Here is a 23,705-nt window from a genome sequence, read left to right on the forward strand (position 1 = left end):
CAGATCAGCAACTTTAGGCTGAAGCCTGCCTTATAGATCCCCATATGAATACAAATGCAAACAGTATTTTAATTGGATCTAGCCTCTCTTTTTTTTAATCACCATAGAATATTGCTAGGGACAGAAAATCCTGCGAATGAAACTTTTTAAATTGACATTGTTTGGGAGGGGAAAAGAGAGAGAGAGAGAGAAAAGATCAGCCACAAGTTTTATATACCATTAGGAAGCTTATTTTCCATAGTTAAAGTTTGCAAGTAGCGATTGAAACATCGCTTTGAAATGTCAGGCAAAGGTTACTTAATGCAAAATGATTATTCTGTTCAAAAATACATATTTTTTTTTTAAAAAATAACAACCTTAAAAGCCCACCTAATTCTGTATGTCCTATTAACATTTATCTGACAACAATGGCAGCCTTCCAAGCTGGCCTTCACAAATATTCAGTGACACTGCATGCCATTAAGGGCAGAGATAAATAATAATGGAGGTTCAGAATGTGAGGACACAGAAAACTGCAGCATTTCTCAACCTTAGTGACTAGCACTGCAACACTAAACTCTCTGCTGTCTGACAGGTCCCTATAACGATTCTAAGTCCATTTTAAAATATTAGATGAATTGTGTGTGCATAAAGCAGTGTATACCCTTGTTTTTTTTAGTGGGGTGTGAACCATGGCATAGCTTCCAACATTTCCTGTGCCCTGATAGCTCTTACCAGCTAAGGCTGAAGATGGACATAAAGGCATTTTTTTATAGAGGCATCCCATTGCTTCTGGTGGGATGCAATTGACTATTCCAGCTCTGGAGGAGTATTGGGGAATGAGAGAGCCATAGATCCTCTTGTTACTCAGGTGCCCTGAACAGCTGAGGCATTTCTAAGCCACCCCATTTTTGGCCCCACCAACTGATGGAGCACCACTGGCAATGAAACTCCCTGGGACCATAGGATTGCACTCACCAAACGCTTTATCCATTTCAGCACCTGAAATGTGCGAAAGCTATGTGCAATGCTGGCACAGGAGAAAAGGTTGTACACTATAAATTGGCCTGGCCTTTTTGATATTTTCTGTCCTTATATATTATTGAAGTGATCAAAGTAGTTTGCATTTGCCCTTTTTTATTTTTATTAAAAAGTTCTGTTTATGAGTACAAGACCTGTTACCTACAAATGCAACATAGTGCAACTAAGGGTGCAATCCAATACACCAAGGTTTCCCAAACTTAGGTCTCTAGCTGTTTTTGGACTACAATTCCCATCATCTCTGACCAATGGTCCTGCTAGCTGGGGGTGATGGGAGTTGTAGTCCAAAAACAGCTAGAGGACCTAATTTGGGAAACCCTGCTATACACCCTTACCTGGGAGTAAACCCCACTGAACTCAGTGTGACTCAGTAGGTATGTACAGCATTGCAGATATTTTGTCCTTTTTTTGTTTCATCTCTTCTACAATGAACATAGGAAGCTGCCTTATTTTGAGGCAGACCCATTGGACCATTTAGGGCAGTATTATCTACACTGATTGGCTGCAGCTCTGAAGAGTTTCAGGTAGGACTCTCCACCAGCCTCACCTGGAGATGCCGAGACTTGAACCCAGGAGCTTCTGCATGCAAAGCAGATGCTCTGCCACTGAGCTATAGCTCTTTCCCTTGCTCTCTCTTCAACTTAAATATTTAACGTGCCGCAAAAATATCAATTCTTTAATACGTTTTACATTACTCTTTTTGTTACAAAATATAATGCAGTGGTATCCTTGCACTGAAGGAAGTGCTCAATATCCATTAAAGAAAGCAAGTAATACAATTCCCATAGTCCAGGTGGAATTGTATAGTCAATCAATGTTAGGAAACTTACGTAACAAGCTATTATAAAGTTAGTTGTCAAATAAGGGTGCTTGCTGCTACCGTTGTTTTAATAAGGGAGATTGCTCCTGCAGTCAAAAAACAGAGTTAATCACTTTAAGCCTAATTGATTTCAATGGGAAAGATTTGGGCAGGCACTTAATTATTCAAGTAAAATCAATTGAACTTAAAGGTGCTTGTATTTGGCTGGATGGTGCCTGTGTTGTTTCAGTGGTTATTAAGTCTAATCCCAGTGCATATTTACCATTGAGCTTACTTCATCTACGTTAGTTGCTTTCACTCATTGAAAAATTCAGAATTCCTCTCCTTATTCTACAGAGTAGGGAAACGTTTATGGTGATAGACTCTTAAGTACACTGCAGTAGTGCACTCATGTTCTGTTGTGTGAGACAACCTTTTCTTGTAAGATGAGAATGAAGAAGAAGAATACTCTTTCAGATCAAGGACATCCACATTTAAATTTAGTCTTAAGGTGAGGGAGGAAGGGAAAGAGAGAGATTGCATTTCACAAAGTTGCATATTTTTAGCCAGAAACTATATTTTGGGCAAGCACTGACCTTGTGCATACGACTTGGACTTTATATACAGATGCCAATTGCACAAGAAACTTAGGGTCCTCTCCCATTGGTTCCTTCTGCACCCATCAGTATCTTGTGTCCCTTCTGAATTGCTTTCTGCTCACCCAGGTGGGTGACTTACACAGAAGGGGAAAAGCTCAGTGGCAAGAAGCTTTCATGTGCAGAGCAGCACACACATGACTGGATGGACAGAATGTGCAGGCTGTGTGGCTCACATACTTAGGAGAAACAAAAAAGGACCATGGCCTAATAGCCATTTTCTTTTTCCTATGGCCTTTGTAAACATTAGTGTTGCTGGTCATTGCTATCCAGTCCTGACCTTGACAGCAAGCCCATTGGACATAATGGGGCCAGGCAGCCCTGTCACTTCAGCACCTTGGAGAGTTCCGAGTGAGCAACTGGCTCCAAAGACATCTGGAACCAGAAAATGTTTTATTCTTCCAGTTCCAAATTCCCCCTTCTGTGAGGAGTGGAAGGCCTTAAAGGGCCAGTCTTCTAACATGGAGCATAGCCATCCCCTTCCAGGCTCATTGCTTGTGCCAACATAGGTATGCATAGTGTCCTCAGGGGCAGCATCTAGAGCTAGAGCAGGAGCTGTTATCCCAACAGGAGATGCTCAGGTGCCGAGTGCCCCCCCCCCCAGCTTGAAATGTTCTAGTTGGCTGGAGTGGCTAGAATGCATTACGCTCCCAACCCTTCTTTGAGTGATGGGACATCATAATGGCAAAAAACATAGGGAAGCCACATTCCTTGCTGTACAATCTTCATAACAGGACGTTATATAGTGGGAAAAACATGGTGTGGCAGCCTCTTTTTTTTTTTTTTTTGGCCATACACTCTCCCTGAGAATGAAGGCATGGCACTCCATCCTGTCACTCCCAGGGGGAACTGCAGTAGGTTTCCCAACATGCCTAGCAGGAGCCATGTGAACTAGCTGCTTCAGTCATCTAGTAGGGCTTTGTTTTAGCAGGGCAAACACAGAGATAAGAGATTCTCACTGGAACACTTTGTAAAGGGATCTGGTTTGAATGCAGATTCCGAAGTAGAACCACAGTTTGACACATCAGTCTGGGAGGTGCCGATCAGGGAAGTCTGCTTAAGTCTGCAAACTCACCAAATTACACTCAAAACCATATTAAGTTGTAGCAGTGACTTGATCAAGTTTATTGAGCACACTGAGTAATGTTTTGAACTTAACCTGGTGTTCAGAGGAGGAAATAAGCTGGAATCATTCGTGGAGTTGTCTGCATGGCAGGGCAACTTGGATAGATTTTTTATGATGCTTCATGTTAATATGTTTTACTGGGTTAGGGGAATTAAAAAGCTTGAATGTTTGCCTGCAGGCACCACAGCATAACCCAACTGATGGGGTCATATCACATTTTGATCAAAATGTTTAGGCCAGAGGTTGCAGCAAACCCTTGATTCACATGCAATATTTCTATGCCATGACAGCCCTGAAGACTTTCACTTCTGTTTATATCTTCATCTGGAACAAGTGAAATAAAATAATACTGTAACACAATAGCCCCAGCTGCATACAAGATGTTGCCGATGGCACATTAGCAGCCCCTGGGTGCCAATATGTTCCTCTGGAAACACAACAGTTTGACTTCCTATTAAGGACTTAATATCTAAGTGGTTTGAAAACAGATTGGGCTGAAGCAGGGCCTGCAGGGTCTCATCTTGTTGGGGTTATTTTTCCTGTGCAAAAATAGTTCAGTTCCTTAAGGCAGCAATTACTGAAATGGGAAAAATAAGGGGGTTTCACTTGATTTCATGGGGCTTCCAGAACGGCAGAGCAAGAAACAGAGAAACTCATTTGTAAGGGTACTGAACTCTTTTGTTACATTAGAATTACATCTGTGTATTTCTTTTTGATGCTGATCAACAGGAAAATGTGATTTTTTTAAACAACAACAACCCATGCATTTATATAGAGGGCTTGAGAGGTTGTACGTAGTTACTGCTCCGATTGCAATAATTTTCTTCAGGGAATATTACAAACAACTTTCATTTAAAATTGTAAAAATAAAAGAAATCGTGTGTGTTTGGGGGTCAAGGGGATGTTGGAGGAACACCTCTGATGAGGGGTCCGCTGAACTGTTGCTTCCAACTGTACTGATAATGATCTCCCTTAGGGACCAGTAAGTATAATTGCTTGGCAAAGGCTTCCAGATAATTTAGGCAGAGTTCAAATATATTTGAGTGGAGAATAAGCCCTGGTGACTTGGGTGTGTCATCCACTGGACACATCAGGTGCCTAACCTGAGGTGCCTAACCTGTCTCTCTTTGTCCTCACTCCAGCCAGGATGGCTCTAAACAGTATTACTTCTGGCTTCTGCTTACCAGCTAAACTGGAATATTGCCCAGGTCCTTCTTACTTCCTGCTTTTTCCTGTCACCTTTGCTGTACAGTTGAGACTGACATTAACAGTCCTATGTAATGGACAGTGGTACTTTGGTTTTGAATCCCATCATTTCTACATCAAATGCAGAGCACTCATGTTTCATGCTTCCGTACAACATCTGAAAGGAAAAGCATGTTCACCTACGTGGTGGTGATCATGTTTGTACCCTTTCCTAGTTCTCACGTGTTTCTCCAGAAGAAATATTTATGAATCCTCTGTTTGGACATTACTTACTTCTACTTTAGGGACGTGGGTGGCGCTGTGGTCTAAACCACTGAGCCTAGGGCTTGCCAATTGGAAGGTCGGTAGTTCGAATCCCCTCAACGGGGTGAGCTCCCATTGCTCAGTCCCAGCTCCTGCCAACCTAGCAGTTCAAAAGCACGTCAAAGTGCAAGTAAATAAATAGGCACCGCTCCGGCAGGAAGATAAACAGTGTTTCCATGCGCTGCTCTGGTTTGCCAGAAGTGGCTTAGTCATGCTGGCCACATGACCCAGAAAAACTGTCTACGGACAAACATTGGCTCCCTCGGCCAGTAAAGTGAGATGAGTGCTGCAACCCCAGAGTCGTTCGCGACTGGACTTAACTGTCAGGGGTTCTTTACCTTTACCTTTACTTCTACTTTGCCAAACCTTTATTAGGCATTACAAATATAGGTCTATATCCACTAGAAGCCCCCCAAAGGCAATACGTACATGCCTTGCCACTTCACAAAGTCTTAAGCTTGAACTGTATTAGGAACTAGTTCCCAGAGGTTGCTCAGGAGTCTAAGAAATCAGCAAGGTTTTGAAATCGGTGGTTAAAGTCAGTGAAGTTTCCAGAAGTCTGCTTTCTTGATTCAAAATGGCATCCACTTGAAAAACCTGCTCTTGATATTAGGAATCATGTGAAATTTGGTTATGATATCTTAAAAGGTAATCTAATAGCGGTATACAAAACTGCAAGCACAAAAACAGCTCGATAAATACAAACACTGAGCTGAAATGTAATAACAGAAATGGGCCGCAAGTCATATACAGTTGTACCTCTGGTTACGAATGCTTCTGGTTACAAGCTCCGCTAACCCAGAAGTAGCTGCTCCTGGTTGTGAACTTTGTCCCAGGATGTGAACAGAAATTGCGTGCCTGAGGCACGCGCGCAGCGGGAGGCCCCATTAGTGAAAGCGCGCCTCAGGATAAGAACGGTTTCAGCTTAAGAACAGACCTCCGGAACGAATTAAGTTCGTAACCAGAGGTACTACTGTACTTGTTCAAGCCCTGGGAAGCAGTCTGTGGGTGAAGAAGAATCTGTTCTATATTTCTCTATGTCACTGTAGGACAGAAGTAGTGGAGTTGGGGATATAAAGTAGTAGAAGAAGTTGTTAGGGCTATGCATTCCTAATATCCTACATGACAGGTAAAAAGAGCTGGCTTAGACAAACCCACATTTACAGGAACTAAAATATATTCTGGGGAGCAAAAGCATGCAATTTAGCTCCAGAAAAAGAACCATGTAGCATATGAAGTATAAAGTACTGTACAAAGCGTGTCTGCTGAGCTATTTAAACAACATACGTCATATTTTGTCACTGTGTAGGTGACATTCTCAAAATGAGCCTAGTTTTATCAGTAACACAAGCCCCTCCCCTGAAATCTGCTCGCTGCCTATTTTCCTTTTCACTCTGGAAACAACATTGTAGGGTTGAAAGCTGCCCAAAGGATCAGTAAATAGTTCACATGCCAGCTTTCCCTGAGCCGTCCCATTCTACAAAAACCAGGAAGGCTCTGATGCCAGATGGGTAGATGGCGCTTCAACTCTTTTATCTTCCTTCATAGTTCCCATAGGTAAAAACATGATTGTGCCTTTTGAAGTTCATTAAAAGAAATGGAATTTTGTGTGGGTTGAATTTTAATCCCTCGGCCTTAAAATGGAAAATTATCTTAATTAAACAGGAGCTAATTATTTATCCCAGGGTTAACTGGCTTCTTTTGATCATTGATGGGAACCCAATTATGTCTCTGTTAGTTGTGGTCGAGTCCATTTAAAAAGTAATTTTAACAGCCCCTAACACATGTGCAAATATTTATATCGGCACTAGAGCAAAATATATTTGAATTTCAAAGAATTCACTTTAAGCAAAGCTTATCAAATAAGCTTGTTCAATTTCATTTTGGTTTGCTGTGAGTGAAATGAGTTGTTAAAACCTCTAACCTGAATATAAATGAGTTAGCCAGAATTAAGATATTCAAATGGATTGCTTCATTTTTTTTTTTGCTTTTTAGAGGATCAGAATCATGGTTAGAGTCATTAGAATTTCTACCTCTGTACTGAAAAAATAATAATCAGTTTTTCTCTACTCTCAACGGGGGCATTGCCTTTGGCTTGATTTGTAGGAAGAATTACCCATCCAGGGAACTAGAACAGATGAACCCAATGATCCATTTGCAGTTCTATCAGCAAGTTGCTAATCCTTCTTGAACCCTAATTTTCCAGACATGAAATGAGAAATATGCAAGCTCATATTTAAAAACATTCCACCAATCAAAATTATATATATCTCTATCACTATATCTCCCAGTAGTGACGTATGGAAGTGAGAGCTGGACCATAAAGAAGGCTGATTGCTGAAGAATGGATGCTTTTGAATTATGGTGCTAGAGGAGACTCTTGAGAGTCCCGTGGACTGCAAGAAGATCAAACCTATCCATTCTTCAGGAAATCAGCCCTGAGTGCTCCCTGGAAGGACAGATCCTGAAGCTGAGGCTCCAGTACTTTGGCCACCTCATGAGAAGAGAAGACTCCCTGGAAAAGACCCTGATGTTGGGAAAGATGGAGGACACAAGGAGAAGGGGACAACAGAGGACGAGATGATTGGACAGTGTTCTCGAAGCTACGAACATGAGTTTGACCAAACTGCGGGAGGCAGTGGAAGACAGGAGTGCCTGGCGTGCTCTGGTCCATGGGGTCATGAAGAGTTGGACACGACTAAATGACTAAACAACAACAACACTTTATGTGGGAAGCAGCTTTCTACTGAGTTATAACATTAGTCTGTCTAGTTCAGTATTGTCTACACTGACTGGCAGCAGCTCACTAGGTTTTCAGACAGAATTGGGGGTTTTCTTCAGCTGTATGCCATAATCATCACAATTACAACAAATAAAGGCTTGACATATCTCACTTTGCATGTCATGAGTCTATCTCCTATATTGGTTTCACCTTTTAAGTTGAATTACTGAAATAAATGAACTTTCCGACGATATTCTAATTTTTCAAATTTCACCCATACATTGACATGTAATAAACACATTTTGTTGAGTTACATGTACATTACAGAATTTCTTATACCAGTGGATGCCTGTAAGCTAAAAGTATGAACTGCTTCCACTGGAAGGAGCCATAGTATATGTCACCAATACAACAGGAGCATCACAGGTTGCCTGCTTGCTCTCAGGCTGATTTGAAAGTGCTGGTTTTATTTATTTCCTGCATTCATTTCCTAAAAGGCTCTCTGAATGACTTATACAAGTCAGGTTTAACTTTAAAGCTCTGTATAGCATACCTGAGGGGCAAACTACTCCGAAATGTACAACCTCTATGACTGAGGTTTAGTGATGAATTTAAGCTGTCACTCCAACAATGGATAGAGTGTTATCTGTTGGTTGCTGCGCTGCATTCGTGAGATTCAGTAGCACTGAAGAGCTTGGTCCATTGAGATGAGCTATTTAGACTTTAATTTTTCAATAGGATTTGGATTTCCACAGGGAAGGGAATTTGGTTTGTGTTGTCCCTACTGTTAGAATAATGTTGCGAATCAAGTTTGTATATTTCTATGGAGTTTCTGGGTGGTGAGGGTGAAAATCTCCTAGTAACTAAATGAATAGATATAAAACTGGGTTATATCAATTGCTAATCTTCTTCAGTGGACTCATTGAAACTGATGGGCACAACTAACTTAAGTACATTAATTTCAGTGGATCTACTTGGAGGAGAACTTACTTCAGTATAACCCGTTATGTTTCAAATGAGCTGAGTTGCTGTCACCTAGGCCTGGCCTGGGAGAACAGGTTATAGCACCTATGCTGAAGCTAAGCAGGTCTGAGTGGGTCAGTGCCCATAGAATCATAGAGCTGGAGTGACCATGTACATCAGGTGCAGGGAACCCTTCACCTGAACTACAACTCCCATCAGCCCCAGCAAGCATGCCCAATGGCAAGGGATAATAGGAGTGGAAATACAGCAACATTTGGAAGGCCAAAAGTTCCCGACACCTGTTGCAGACCTTGTGGGGGGCCGGACTATATTTTGAAAAAAAATATGAATTCCTATGCCCCACAAATAACCCAGAGATGCATTTTAAATAAAAGGACACATTCTACTCATGTAAAAACACCAGGCGGGCCCCACAAATAGCCCAGAGATCCATTTTAAAGAAAATGACACATTCTACTCATGTAAAAACATGCTGATTCCCGGACCGTCCGCGGGCCAGATTTAGAAGACGGTTGGGCCGCATCTGGCCCCCGGGCCTTAGTTTGGGGACCCCTGATCTAGTCTAACTCCCTTGCTCAGTGCAGGACATCAGTGTTAGAGCATAAATGGATAGGAGATTGTGTGAGAATCCTTTGTGTGCCACTCTGAGATCCATAGGTGGGATAGAAATGTAATGAAATATGATAGTCAAAGTACCTTTTCCCCTTGCGTTTGTACTCCCAGTGTCAACAGAAGGATACTGCAATCACAATCTTGCAGGGCTAAAATACAGTGACTATTTCATGAGTTACTTTTCATTTCCTGTGTTACTTTTACTTCACTTGTGGTATTGGTAAATCCCTAATCTGCAAAGGGCATGTGGCTGCTAAAGTAGCAGCAAAGAGTCCAATTAAACGCCAAGTCAAATAAATAAGTCTTCAGACGGATTTTAAACTGGCTAAAAGACTTGCACATTCTAATAGCCAGTGGTTGAGTGAATGCAAATTTTGCAATTTAAAAGCATGATGCAGATACTTCTGGTCACCCTAGTGTAGAAAAAGCTCATTGGTTTCAGTGGAGAAGCCACAGGCAACACAGAGCAATGAATAATGGCTTGAGCCCCGCATGGTTGCATACAATAATCTGTGCCAATGTAGAAAGCCAACCAGACACAAGAAATTTAGCGCTTTCAGGCATTCACTTGCTTAACCTGAAAACAACATAACGTGGAGAAGATATTAGAATTCCTTTTCAGAGTGTGAGTTTTTCACAGGGAGGAAATACATATAAGAAGCATGAGTATTGGGGTCTCCCCTCACCACTGCTTTTGTGTAACATTCAAAACTGCCCTCGCTGGAGATATAGGTGAGAAAATAAACTAGTCATCTCCCACTCCAATCATAGACCTTCAGTGATCAGCTGCTTCTGGGGCCCATTGCTCTGCTACAATGGAAGATGAATTTATGAGGAATTGACATTGTATTCGTTTATGTTTTAAATACCATGACTGTAATCCATGATAGTAGGAGTCTTACTGAGCTCAAATCCTTCATGTATAGGATTGCACTGCGTCTTGTTTTAATATTGTATCTTGTTTGACTTTATGCAAGATGCCTTGGTGCTATTTGGCAAATGGTGGGGCGTAAGTATTTTTAACTAGCGCATCCAAGAGATGCTCCCTTCAGCAGCTGCACCAACAGTGAGGTTCTTCCATCTGGAGACAAGGATAAGATCTTCCCCCTCTTACTTCTGGAAGCAACAATAAGATTAGGATAATGCATGCTTATCACACAAAGTAATAGACAAGCATTCCCCTTGTCATAGAATGCTTTGAGGACACATGACTCAGCAAACTAACTGTATTGTCTCTTTTTAACAAGTAGGAAGACTCCCCCCCCCCCAGCTACAACTAAGCCCAGTGCCATCTAGTGACTAGACCATAAAATGGCATGATCCACTTCTAATTATAAGAGCCAATTCAGTGAAGGGAGCAGATCTGCTAAAGAGAATAGGTGGTTTTGTGTTTGCACTGGAATTCTGTGCCTGCTTAGACCTGTGCCTGCACGGAACTGTTCCTTCCACTGCAATAAATGGGGGAAGTTTGTAGGTGTAGGAACCACACCTACAATATCACATATCACATATGGGTGGGTTGATAGATCAGAATGATGAAAATCTCCCTTCTCCCTAGCAAGGCATCAGTTCAGATTGTTTTATTCAGCAAGATATTCCAGCTTGTGATTTTTGGTCAGAACTATATTAAGTAGTTGGCATTATACGATGAATATATTTAGGATTATAAAAGCAATTAAAATAAAAAATTTAGTAGTTCAGTAGACATGCAGAATATATGACAGACACTTCTTCATAAAGTTCAACCCCCTTTGGGTTTTAAGTCATCATTTTGCAATAAAAACCACTAAGCACTTTATCCAGTGAGATGTACTTCCTTCTCGCAAGTCCCTGGAAATATGCAGATGTTAGGTTTTAGCCACAGGAGGGCTCTCAGAAACCAATAATATTACAAGGAAAGAAGTCAGTACTTTCGAAACTAACAAAACAAAACAAAACAAATCACGGGTAGTTCAATCGTAATCTGTGGCTGAGAGCTTTGTGGGGGAAATGTCTCTTGATCTACATAAGGAAATTTTAAAAAAGAAGTAAATGCCTCATTCTATCCATTTCTTCTCCACATCAGACATCTGCAACATCATCATCATCATCATCATCATCACTACTACTACTACAAAATATGTAACATAAAAACAGACAAAAACAATACCCCCAGTTTAATAATAATAATAATAATACCCAGAGATTGTTTAATTAGGCAAAGGCCTGGGAGAAGAATGTTTTTGCTTGGCACCTGAAGATATGTAGTGAAGCCACCAGGTGAGTCTTCATGGAAAGAGGATTTCACAAGCAGGGAGCCAAGCAAGGGGTGGGATTGGGTTTTGTGGATTTCTTAAAGGGCCTCCTACCTTCCCTCCCATAATTCAAGAAAGAAGGCTGATCGCCGAAGAATTGACGCTTTTGAATTATGGTGCTGGAGAAGATACTTGAGAGTCCCATGGACTGCAAGAAGATCAAACCTATCCATTCTGAAGGAAATCATCCCTGAGTGCTCACTGGAAGGACATGCCCTGAAGCTGAGGCTCCAGTACTTTGGCCACCTCATGAGGAAGTCAGACACAACTAAACAACAACAGTGGTACCTCTGGTTAAGAACTTAATTCATTCCAGAGGTCTGTTCTTAACCTGAAGCACCACTTTAGCTAATGGGGCCTCCTGCTGCCGCCACGCTGCCGGAGCACAATTTCTGTTCTCATCCTGAAGCAAAGTTCTTAACCTGAGGTACTATTTCTGGGTTAGCGGCTGTCAGGAGTATGGGCAGGAGTCAGGCTCTGGGGCCTGTAGTGCTCTGCAGGACTGGGGCCTGCCTCAGCTTGTGCTGGAGAAGCTAGGAGTGGCCACTCAGGTGAAGACCTCAGCTTGTGCTGGAGAGGCAAGGAGTGGTCACTCAGGTGAGGCCTCTTGATACCTCACTGCACCTGGTGGCAAGAGCTGGGAGGGATAAAAGCTCAGCATTTCCCTTCAGCTCTTTGCCACAGCAACGCTATCCCTGCCTTGTTGCATTTGGCTTCCTGTTCCTTGATCCTTTGCCTTGATCCTTGACCCCTGGACCTTCGCCTTGCCAACGCCTTGACTCCCAGACCTTCGCCTCCACCTTGCTCCTTGACCCTGCGACTGCCTGCTGCTGGATCCTCAGCCCTGCATCTGTTCCTGCTTCTACACCACCATCTTGCCTCTGGTCCTGACGTCCTCAGCCAGGGCTTCAACCGCCCGCCGACCAGACTGTGACAGCGGCAGGGGCGTAGGAAGATGGGGGTGGGCTGCCCCGAGCAGCGGGCTCCAAGGGGCGCCATCGCAGGCGCCTGCCACGCCCCGCCCCCAAAATGCGCACCCTGCCCCTGGAATGTGTACCATGCCCCTCTGGGAGGTGTGCCCCGCCCCCAGAACGGGTGCCAGCCCCACCCCCGGTGCTGGAGCATGAAGCTCCGCCACTGGTTAGCGGAGTTTGTAACCTGAAGCGTTTGTAACCTGAAGCATTTGTAACCCAATTTACCACTGTATGCATCTATCAAAATTGACAAAGAGTGTTCTGACACCTTAAAGACCCACATATTTATCATGGTGTAAGCCTTTGGGAGTAGGAGTCCGCTTCATCAAATGCATGAAGATGCCCTCTTTATACAAATATGCAGGCACAGCTGGCTTGCAGCATCAAAAACCACCACATATGCCACTTTCCATCCTATCAAAAGTTCAAGTATGTGCTGTAAATAGAAGACAAACTGGTCAAGCTCGGTGCCAAAATCTCAGTTCAATTACAATGTGCTCATGATATTGGAGGATGAGCTATTGAATAGTTAGGATGTTTGAACAGCAATTATTGCCCCCTAGTGTCTTTCAAATTATATCTATGATGTTACTTGCTGTATTTCTTTCTGGTGCATTGTTAATAGTATTACACAAAACCTACTCAAAAAAAGAAAATAAAGCAGGAGACAATGAACAAGTCTGTGTATTGTAATCACTTCCTTATTTGAGCATTTTGGGATGCTGAAGTCAAGCATAGCTGCCAAGTTATCCCTTATTTTAAGGGATTTTCCCTTATGCTGAATAGGCTTCCTCGCGAGAAAAGGGAAAACTTGGCAGCTATGAAGTCAAGGCCTTAGTGATAAAAGTGGGCATAATCCTTATCATCATGATAGCAACACAGAAAGATGTTTGATTTGTTCAGCATGTTGTTCAATATGCTGAAAGCCAGAGCCTCCCAATCTAACTGAGACAATATTGTGTAATCTGTTTAATTAAGTGGATTTCTCACTCTTAGCATCTAAGTAATGCTTAATTGCAAGGACATTTATTTTAATTAGATTAATTTCCATGCCCTACTTTTAGGTTCTAGTTGAGTGACATGTGGCTTTACAACGTGATGCACAAAGAAGTTACATTTATCAGGATCTGTGTATGGAGCCCAATATTATTCATGCTTACTTGAGTGCTGTTGTACTCAGGCCTTGTTTGTGAGGTTCCTCTATGCATCTGGTTGTCCATCATGAGAACACAATGCTGGACAAACTGGGGCCTGACTCTGATCTTATGTTCCTGTTGGATGTATTTCCAGGTAACTGTGCATAGGGTTGTAGCTGAGAAGAGTAATCTGACCCCTTATCCCAGTGTTTCTCAACCAGTGTGCCTCCAGATGTTTTGGGACTACAACTCCCATCATTCCTGACCACTGGTCTTGCTAGCTAGGGATGATGGGAGTTGTAGTCCCAAAACATCTGGAGGCACACTGGTTGAGAAACACTGCCTTATCCACCATGCTGGAGGGGACTTGATGGAACGGAGGTGCCCCTCTGGCCAACCCTGCCAAGCTCCACCTGCCTCCACTGGTGGAGGCATTCCACTGTCAGCTGAAAAGCCTCACCAGCACAGAGTACGTCAGTGTGTCAGCAAAAACAGTAGGTAGAAGCTACCACTGCTGCCATCCCTCCTGGCACAGTGGAAAACTCTGAAACAAGGCATTTCAAGGCTGTGCTGATCAGGCCCAGGTTCTTGGCCACTGGATCTTGAGGTGGCCCTGTTGCTGTCACATGATCATTGTGGGTCTGTTCAGACCTATATGCTGCACTAGCCTTAGAGCTGGCAATAGTGAAGGGGCATTTTTTTCCTGTTCCACCACCTTCCACCCTGGCTGGTCCAAGTGACAGAGCTATGGATGTGACTCTAGTTGTCACACTGTCAAGTCTTGCTTCCTCAGCCAGTAGCTAAGACCGCCCACCCTCCGCCAAATGGCAAGTGAACATATTCCATGTATAAATCCCTTTTTTCCCCTCCCTACTTTCCTTTTCATGAAAGCCAGCCATGCTCTTTGAACTCCACAGATTCAAAAAAAGCAATTTGACAATTTGGTGTGAGGACTTACTAGACCAAGTAGGTGCACATGTGTTTTGCTCTTAATTTACTTTTCAAAAAAATATTACATCAAAGCCACATTTTTCTTCCCCCCCTTTTTTAAATTGACTGCATTTAAACAAAGGTTTGCATGATGTGTGGATGACACACCCCTCTCTGATAATGTAAGAAGCACTACATATATTTAGCACAGACAAAATTTCAAAAGGTTCCAAATCCACATAAAACATCTGTAAAAACAAAACAAAGCAAGAAAGGATAAATGCCTCATTTTGCTAATATTGCATTTCCTGAATTCAGTTGCTAAATTTTATATGTATAACAATATATGAATGTACTGTTCATGTTCAGGGAGCTGAGGAGGTCTGGCCTTATCTTTCACGATGGCCTTTTTAGCTACTGTTTTTGGAAGGCCAGAGGATGGCCATGAATTGGCTAAAATAAGGAGTTGGGCACTGTTGTTCTCCACTTCCAGTGACTGGTATTCAGAGGCATGTTGCCTTTGATACTAAAGAGAGCATGCAGCCATTGTGACCTGGAGCCCTCAGTAGCCTAATCCTCCATGAATTTGTCCAGTTTCCCTTTTAAAGCTGACATTTGTTGACATAGTTGAAGACCCAGTTTCCTTGATAGCACCTCTTCCTCTTCCATGACTGAAATTGCATTGCCTGGTTTTGTCTTAAAAATAGCCTTATGTGTGAAAGGTTGATGCATACCTTTGCTCTTAGGAATTTTAAAAAGTTACCTTTCCCCTCTTCGGAGCAGCAACAATGGCAGAGGGGAAATGGTGAATGGTAGAATTAGGAAGGCCACCACCCTATTCTCCCTTAGCCCAGCATCGGGACTTGACTGACTGTGGCCTGCTAACTGTATCCACAGCCACCCAATCTACAATTATGTTGCCACATGATCATTCCCAAATGATTTTTTTGTGGGGAGGGTTGTTGTTGTTGTTTAGTCATTTAGTCATGTCCGATTCTTCGTGACCCCATGGACAGAGCATGCCAGGCTTCCACTCCCGCAGTTTGGTCAGACTCATGTTGGTGGCTTCAAGAACACTGTCCAACCATGTCGTCCCCTTCTCCTTGTGCCCTCCATCTTTCTCAACATCAAGATCTTTTCCAGGGAGTCTTCTCTTCTCATGAGGTGGCCAAAGTATTGGAGCCTCAGCTTCAGGATCTGTCCTTCCAGTGTGAGCACTCAGGGCTGATTTCCTTCAGAATGGATAGGTTTGATCTTCTTGCAGTCCATGGGACTCTCAAGGGTCTCCTCCAGCACCATAATTCAAAAGCATCAATTCTTCGGCGATCAGCCTTCTTTATGGTCCAGCTCTCACTTCCATACATCACTACTGGGAAAACCATAGCTTTAACTATATGGACCTTTGTCGGCAAGGTGATGTCTCTGCATTTTAAGATGCTGTCTAGGTTAGTCATTGCTTTTCTCCCAAGAAGCAGGCGTCTTTTAATTTCATGACTGCTGTCACCATCTGCAGTAATCATGAAGCCCAAGAAAGTAAAATCTCTCACTGCCTCCATTTCTTCCCCTTCTATTTGCCAGGAGGTGATGGGACCAGTGGCCATGATCTTGGTTTTTTTGATGCTGAGCTTCAGACCATATTTTGCACTCTTCTCTTTCACCCTCATTAAAAGGTTCTTTAATTCCTCCTCACTTTCTGCCATCAAGGTTGGTAAGGAGCCATGTAAACATATGAAACGAACTGATGTAGCAAAGGTAAAATGTGCATGGACCTTACAGAAATGATGTGAGAAATTGGAAGACTGGTGGAGTGGAACTCTGGACACAGCTAATCCACAGAAGACTTAGAAAATGGAATGGAGGAAGAAATTGGTCTGCCCTTCTCTTTAAATTTGATAAATTGCAGTGATGTCAACGGAATCTTTTGTTCTGTTACCTTTCCAGCCTTTACATATAAATGATGGGAAAACAGTGAAGAACTCTGATGGGATTAAGATGAACTTTCAGCATATTTACCCATCTATGCCAGAATATTACCTAAAGCCCTCCACACTAATAAATCTAAGCCCTTCTCGACAAAAAGCAACCTTTTAGAAAGGCACCTGCAAACATGCAAAGTTTGCTAGAACTGAAGTCTATTCTCCACTTTGGAAATTAACCCACCAGTGAGGTAATACGGGAAGTGGATCTTGGTAATGTTTTTATTTTATTTTATTTTGATAATCTACTATTGAATAGTCTCCAGAGTTTGGTTGTAATCTTTCCGCAGTGACATCAGTGCAGTAAATCGCTACACTGATTGAAAAATAGTTTGTTCTTTGACTCCCCAAACTATTGTGTGTAGGCTGGGTGGAAGGGGGAAAATAGTTACATTGTAAATGTAGCTTTGGGTAGAAGTGGCCATTCCTTCTATGCATAATGCTATTACTATACAGTATAACTCTACTAGACTGATAATAATATAATAAGTTAATTAACATAAATAATGATTGTGCATAGCGTGCAACATATGATCTTATGCACCTTTCCTGAGAAAGCATTTTTCCCCTATGAATTTGTGTGTAGCTGATGTTGCTTTGAAAATTTATATGTTAATATAAAATAACTAGTTCTTAACAACCAGAAACAACGACTTCATCTTGGCTTTATTCTGCTATTACACCCTGGTGACTGGATTTTATGGATGTGCTGCTGCTCAAAACTGTCATATGAATGCTGTTTTCTGAAATGAGTGTAAAATGCTGCATAAATCCTTGTTTTTTGAGGGCATTTAATTAGCCGTTCAATTTGAAATATTATAGGTTAAGCTGCGTGCCTTTTGAATATTTCTGCTTAATTTTGTGTAATTTAACAATACTATATACAGAAAGCTGTTTTATAATTTCTTACAAAATATTGTGTTTTTCCAAAACTGATATGAACTATATCACTGAGTTACACCATGACTGATCTTATTATTTTAATGGAATACCAATGGTTTAGGGACAGCCAACAAAACAGGGAGAATGTTAGGGCAGGTACTTCAAATGCACATGAAGTGGGTAAGCCAGAGACTTGATTTTGAAATACTTTAAGGCATTCAAATTAATGTTACATTTTTATTAAAGGATTACTCGGTGGATAATGTTATATGTTCCATTTCATATTTGCCCCCAATGCTTATCAGTTGTAATTAATACATACTTTACATGATTTATCTTTCTTTAGTGAAGGAAAAATAATTTTAGGATTTAAATATTATTAAAAATCAATTTGATAAGAAAAAAATGAGCACGATAAAAATATATTGGACCTCTGAGTTGACTTAGTTTCTAGCCTGAATTCCTGTACTTCCCGAATTCCTATTCTATTTTGGGCAATAATAGATGCAACAAGTGCTGATCAATATGTTTACTACATGTAAATAACACTCCGTAGGACAGTATACTATTTCAAGTTTGTCAGGTAGTCTACTGATTTGAAGGTTGTTTCTTTTTTACTGCATTTTGTCAAAAAACCGAGGCAGAACTCAATTTTACACAAGACCATCAGACTTTGGCTTTCTTTCCAGTTTCTGTAGCTTAGCACAGCACTTAGGATTCTGCCACAGGATGCATTTGCCTACCTGCTTGTCATTGGCTGGTGGGTGGATTAACATGCATCGTGTCATGCATGGTGTTACATCATTGAGGATGGATCCAGACTTTGCTTCTGTGGGTGAGATCATCCCCTAAGTAGAGTTCCATTCAGGGAATGCTCCCTCCAGCGACTGAAGGAGATGACTTCTGCTAATTCACCCTGCCACCTCCCATGCACCCTCCCATACTGTTCTGGAGACTCTCCAGAACAATATGGGAGGTGATTCAGGGGGTTGGAGGGAGAGAAGGGAAATCAGGAGAAGTCTAGATTTCACCCATTGTGAAAAGGAGAGCAAGTAACTTTTGATGCCTGGTTCTGCTATCAAGCAGCTTCCAACAACTCATGTATAATAGGAAACATTTTTGCCGTAAATGAATGAATGCTCTGAAGTACTTCTGTCTGACCCTCAGCAGATTTTCTCCATGAGATGACCCTGCTGTGAGCTTTGTTCGCAACTCCTTTAAGTAGTAAATACTATGAATGTATATCAACTTCGTTTGTACCTCAAATGATGAAGTGAATCAGGATGATTTGGGGAAAATTCAATTTCTGAGTTGGATTGTGCTTGTTAATAAGGCACCTTGTGGAAGATTAGGGATTCCCTAAGATTCTTTAGCAGACCAAATAAATATATGCCCATCTCCCTCCACACACACACAACTCAGAGAAACAAAACCAAGCTGACTAGAAAAACACCCAGAGTTTGGAAGGGAGGGGTTGAGGAATCTTTATCTTTGACATACATTTCTACTTTTTAATCAGTCAGTTATTTCCCCAGGTTACTCCAATCCCAGTGATTTGGGATCTATGCCTTCCCCTATGCAAGTCAATTGTATTCCCCCAAACTGGGGACAGGACGGAACAGAAGGCTCCCCAGAACCCAATAAGTTTAGTGGTGCTACCATCACCATGTTTACTAAATATTCACAACTGGGTGAAAGATTATCTATCAGCTTATCAACATGAAAATATACCTGAAATTTCTAGAAAGTAATACTTTGTTTTCTTTTTTTTAGCGTCTTGTTGAAGCTGCAGAAGATGCTCATTTGAAACATGAATTTGATGCTGATTTACAGGTAGGAAAAAATATGACTTTTTGAGGTTAGTATGCTGAGTCCAAACATTCTGTTGTGGAAGGAGCCTCCATTCATGGAAGAAGAGATCTGCTCACAGATGGACCTTTTTTCTATGCGTGGAAACTTCTTCTGCTCATGGTGTAGAACCCTTGGATACAACTAATGGTCATCTGTAAATACAGTATCATAAAAGGCCTAGTGCCTTTATGCAATGAAGATGACTTAGTCATTTCGTAGGCTCATACTTTTATAGTTTACGACAATATATGGCTGAATGAGTCCTATTTTTTCCCAGCAATGTAATCAAAATTTCCAACTTTGGGCAAGACTTCAAACTCTGGAACCAGAAGCATGAGGTCTAGTTGCAGTGTACTGTTGCGGTATCTTGTTTTGGGGGGACTCACTTCTTTGCTGGAATTATACTTTTCTGTTCAGGCTGAAATGGTTTTATTTGTTTTTACAATCGCAACTCTTATTATAATGCGTACTATATTGCCCTGGGACCTTATGGTGAAGGGCAGACAAGAGAACTATAAATAAAATCTATCGGCAAGAAATTTGTTTTTAGGAAATTTAACCCTCAAAATGGGATTAGAGATGTGATGTTGCTCTTTGAAAAAGTGTTGAACTTTATGTTTAAATAGCCACTACTTAAACTGGGTCTATAGGCAGGGCAGGGCAGTAATCTAAATGCTCTTTCATCTACTTGCATACAATACATTTTGGACTAATGCATAGCAAGTAGCTATGAAGACTTTGCATGAAAATTAAGGTAGAAATAACAGTCCATTGGCTCATTCCAGGAGAGTGTAAATGTCCCCTTCCCGTTGGAAACATAGCAAACCTCTCAGCTCTCTTGAACTGCCTGGATTCATATTTTGATGAAATTTGGGATGTGTATCCATATCCAAGAACAGCACTTATCATGTTGATTATCTGGGCACTTGAAAACTGAAGCTGAAAAAAAATCCATTACTTCGCTTTTCAGTAAAGGTCTAATGTGCTGATAATCTACATTACATGTTGTGCAGTATTAAAACTGAACCCTAAAGATAAAAAAATACAGAGAGCTGGTTTTAAGGAGCTATGGAAACTTTGGTGTTTCTGTACAATTAGAAACAAAATTAATCAATGGAATATTTGAAAACCCTTCTAAAATCACACAGGAAAAGGCTATTGTGCTTATGGCCTGTTTGCAGGCTTCCCATAGGCACCTAGTTGCCCACTGTGAGAACAGTATGCTAGACTAGATCAGCCTGTGGCTTCATCCAGGACTCTTCTTATGTTTTGAAATGAATAGGATCTCTGATTTTGCAAACCTATCATATTCCTTTTCCCTGTATCCACAAGAAGCCAGATCTATTGCCTGAATAAACCAGCTGCACATTTATAGAACCCATTATTAAAGATGCCTTATCACCACAGTTCATCCTCGTTCCTTAAATCCTTAGGTTTGGGGAAATGTTGATGATCTTAGCACTTTTAGGTTAAAAGCCATTTGTGTTGGCAGCATGAGCCGCAGAGCCTAATCTCTGACAAGGCCTTTTGTTGTTTATTGTTGCCATGGTCCATTACAACTAATCAATTGTTAATCTTGGTTTCAGTGACCTCTCTGCAACCCTAGAAGGGAGATGGTTGTTCTTTATTTAACAAAAGGAAATCTCATAATACCATCTGCTCAGTATAAAACAATGACCAGGTTGAGAGTGAAAGCGAGGCGGAGAGGACATTGTTCTTTCAGCAATTTTCCTTTGGAATGGGGAAATTTGTAAGAACCATTAGTGCTTTCTAGTAAGCAGGAAAGACTGTATTAGTCATATTTGGATGAGCTTGATTTAGTATTATAACACTCTGGGAACTGTTTCATGGGTCCTCTCAGTGGTTTCACATGAAATCCTTAAAGCACAGTTAAAAGCGTCGGGATCCGTAAAAGCAAGACAATTTAGAAAGGCAGCCAAATACAAAGAGAGAGAGAAACTTAAATGTATCAAAGTGGAACAAAAAGGTTTTTGCCATCTTCCTTGGCAAAAAGCAACTTGGCAAAAAGCAGTTGCATGGCTGCTTTGATGAGCTGCCTGCACTGCAGGGTCTAATTGAACTTTGGCAGCACCAAAAAATGAGAGTTGTTGTATTCAGTTGTGTGTCTCCATTCACAGAAGGTTCTTCCAAGTAATACGGTGCTGGTAAGCCCTATCTTCACTCAGATGTTCATTCAGATACATGCCTGAATGTGCCTCTGACTTACACTATAGCCTGAGATCCAGGAAGTGATATGTGTGTTTAATGGTGCTCACTTGCACGGTTTTCATCCTCATAAAAATGGCCTCATGATCCTCTTTCAGGACCCTCTGCAGATGTTTCACCACTTTCATTAATAGCCCTTGAATGTAAGTAACTAAATATGCGCTGATAAAGAGGAAATAATGTAATATTATGACTTTTTATCTATGGTAAAATACCAAATTCTGAAAACTGCAAGCAGCTTGTTCACCATGTCCCCAGCATGTCTAGCCACCCTTCTCTGTCCCATTTTGTACATTTATTTCCCCTATTGTTTTTGCTTCACATAGGTAAAGGTAAAGGACCCCTGACCGTTAAGTCCAGCCGCAAACGACTCTGGGGTTGCGGCACTCATCTTGCTTTACTGGCCGAGGGAGCTGGCGTTTGTCCGCAGACAGTTTTTCCGGGTCATGTGCCAGCATGACTAAGCTGCTTCTGGCGAAACCAGAGCAGTGCACAGAAACTCCGTTTACCTTCCTGCCGGAGCGCTACCTATTTATCTACTTGCACTTTGACGTGCTTTCGAACTGCTAGGTTGGCAGGAGCAGGGACTGAGCAACGGGAGCTCACCCCGTCACAGGGATTTGAACCGCCAACCTTTCGATCAGCAAGCTCAGTCTAAGCTCAGTGGCTTAGACCACAGCACCACCCGCGTCCCTTGCTTCATATAATTTCTATGCAATAAAATGTGAATGCAGCATTACTATGGTCCTTGACACTGGACCTATTTGAATTAATCACAGGAATCTATAGCGAGGGGCCTGTTATTTTAAAGAAATAAATCAGAACAGGGGATAGGACTGTCTATCTCACTAAAATCAAATACCGTTTGTTTGATGAATGGGAGAGCATAACCTGAAGCATATATGGATTTAAATCTTTCACTGGCTGCGTTAGGCCTTGACAGAATTTCTACAAGGTCTAAGGGTCAGGGGCACTGATAGTAATATCCTGGTAGCAGCTGAACTTTCCAAACATTCATGCTTCTAATGGTTGGATCATTGTTGATTTTCTGTCGATTTCAGGTATTTTCTAGGAAGCTAGGCTAGTGCCTTAACATCTGAGTAGATGTGTAGTAGTGAAAGGGTAGAATGCATCAGTTTCAACGAGAAGATCTGCAGCCTGCCAAGCAGCATGGAAGGTCCTCTGTGGGTGTAGCTCAAGAGAGATCATTTGTGGCTTTAAAAAATTTAAATCTATCAGCGGATAATCCTACCTATTGCATGAATTATCTTAAACTCAAGTGCTCAAGTAAATTCCAGAGATTTCTTATGTTATGTTTTATGTTATTTATTGCATTTGCTACCTACCAGTTAATACAGTTACTGTACAACAATACAAATAAAAGAACCCCACCACATAATACCACACAATACAATACATACATATTGATATATAGGAGGATAATAAAAAATATAGTTCACCTGTCAAAGGCCAAAGAGAAGAGGAATCTTCAATTATTGCCTACTGTAAAGTGATGCTGCCTTATACTGTATACTTTTATAGTGAGGTAGTTCCACCAGGGTTTTTTTTGGGGGGGGGGGGCATTAGGGAGAAAGCTCTGTCAACATACAATCCAAAATATGCTTTCCCTTCCCTACCGTGAAAGTATGATTTTCTTGCTTTTCTTTGTGAACTAGAACCATCATTATCATTTAACACTTATAAGATGCCTAACATTTTCTAAGTTGTGTACATATATTTAAAAAAACAAGAAAACTGCTGCCCACAGGATCCCCATCCAATAGACATGATTCAAAAGGGAAGAGGAAAGCAAGCAGATTTCTGCATGTCTGTCAGTGAACACTGAAAATTTGCTCCTGGGAAAACATTGTCTATGAGAGCTGAAACCTAAAATCCTGAGTAGCTCTCATGCCCAGACTAATAATAACATCCTACACAGCAACAAGCTGTCTTCTTTCACTTTTTAAATGTCCTGATGGATGTTCTCCAAATGGATTGTGCCACCTAT

At 41.5% G+C, this 23,705-nt stretch overlaps 1 protein-coding gene across 8 annotated transcripts in view; it reads left to right on the plus strand.

Moving 5' to 3' along the window:
- The window catches only part of CACNA2D3 (calcium voltage-gated channel auxiliary subunit alpha2delta 3), a 503,883-nt gene that overhangs the window by 157,372 nt on the left and 322,806 nt on the right, over positions 1-23,705 (plus strand). For all 8 annotated transcript variants that reach the window (XR_015948236.1, XR_015948235.1, XR_015948238.1 and 5 more), the window contains exon 4: positions 19,394-19,453. Coding sequence is in view for 3 of the 8 variants with exons in the window: in XM_088662250.1 (XP_088518376.1) it covers positions 19,394-19,453 (60 nt within the window). In the remaining 5 variants the exon portion in view is untranslated. The remainder of the gene's footprint in view (positions 1-19,393; positions 19,454-23,705) is intronic.

This window comes from Zootoca vivipara, chromosome 2, assembly GCF_965207765.1.
Source record: "Zootoca vivipara chromosome 2, rZooViv2.hap1.1, whole genome shotgun sequence".
In the NCBI taxonomy this organism is placed as follows: Eukaryota; Metazoa; Chordata; class Lepidosauria; order Squamata; family Lacertidae; genus Zootoca; species Zootoca vivipara.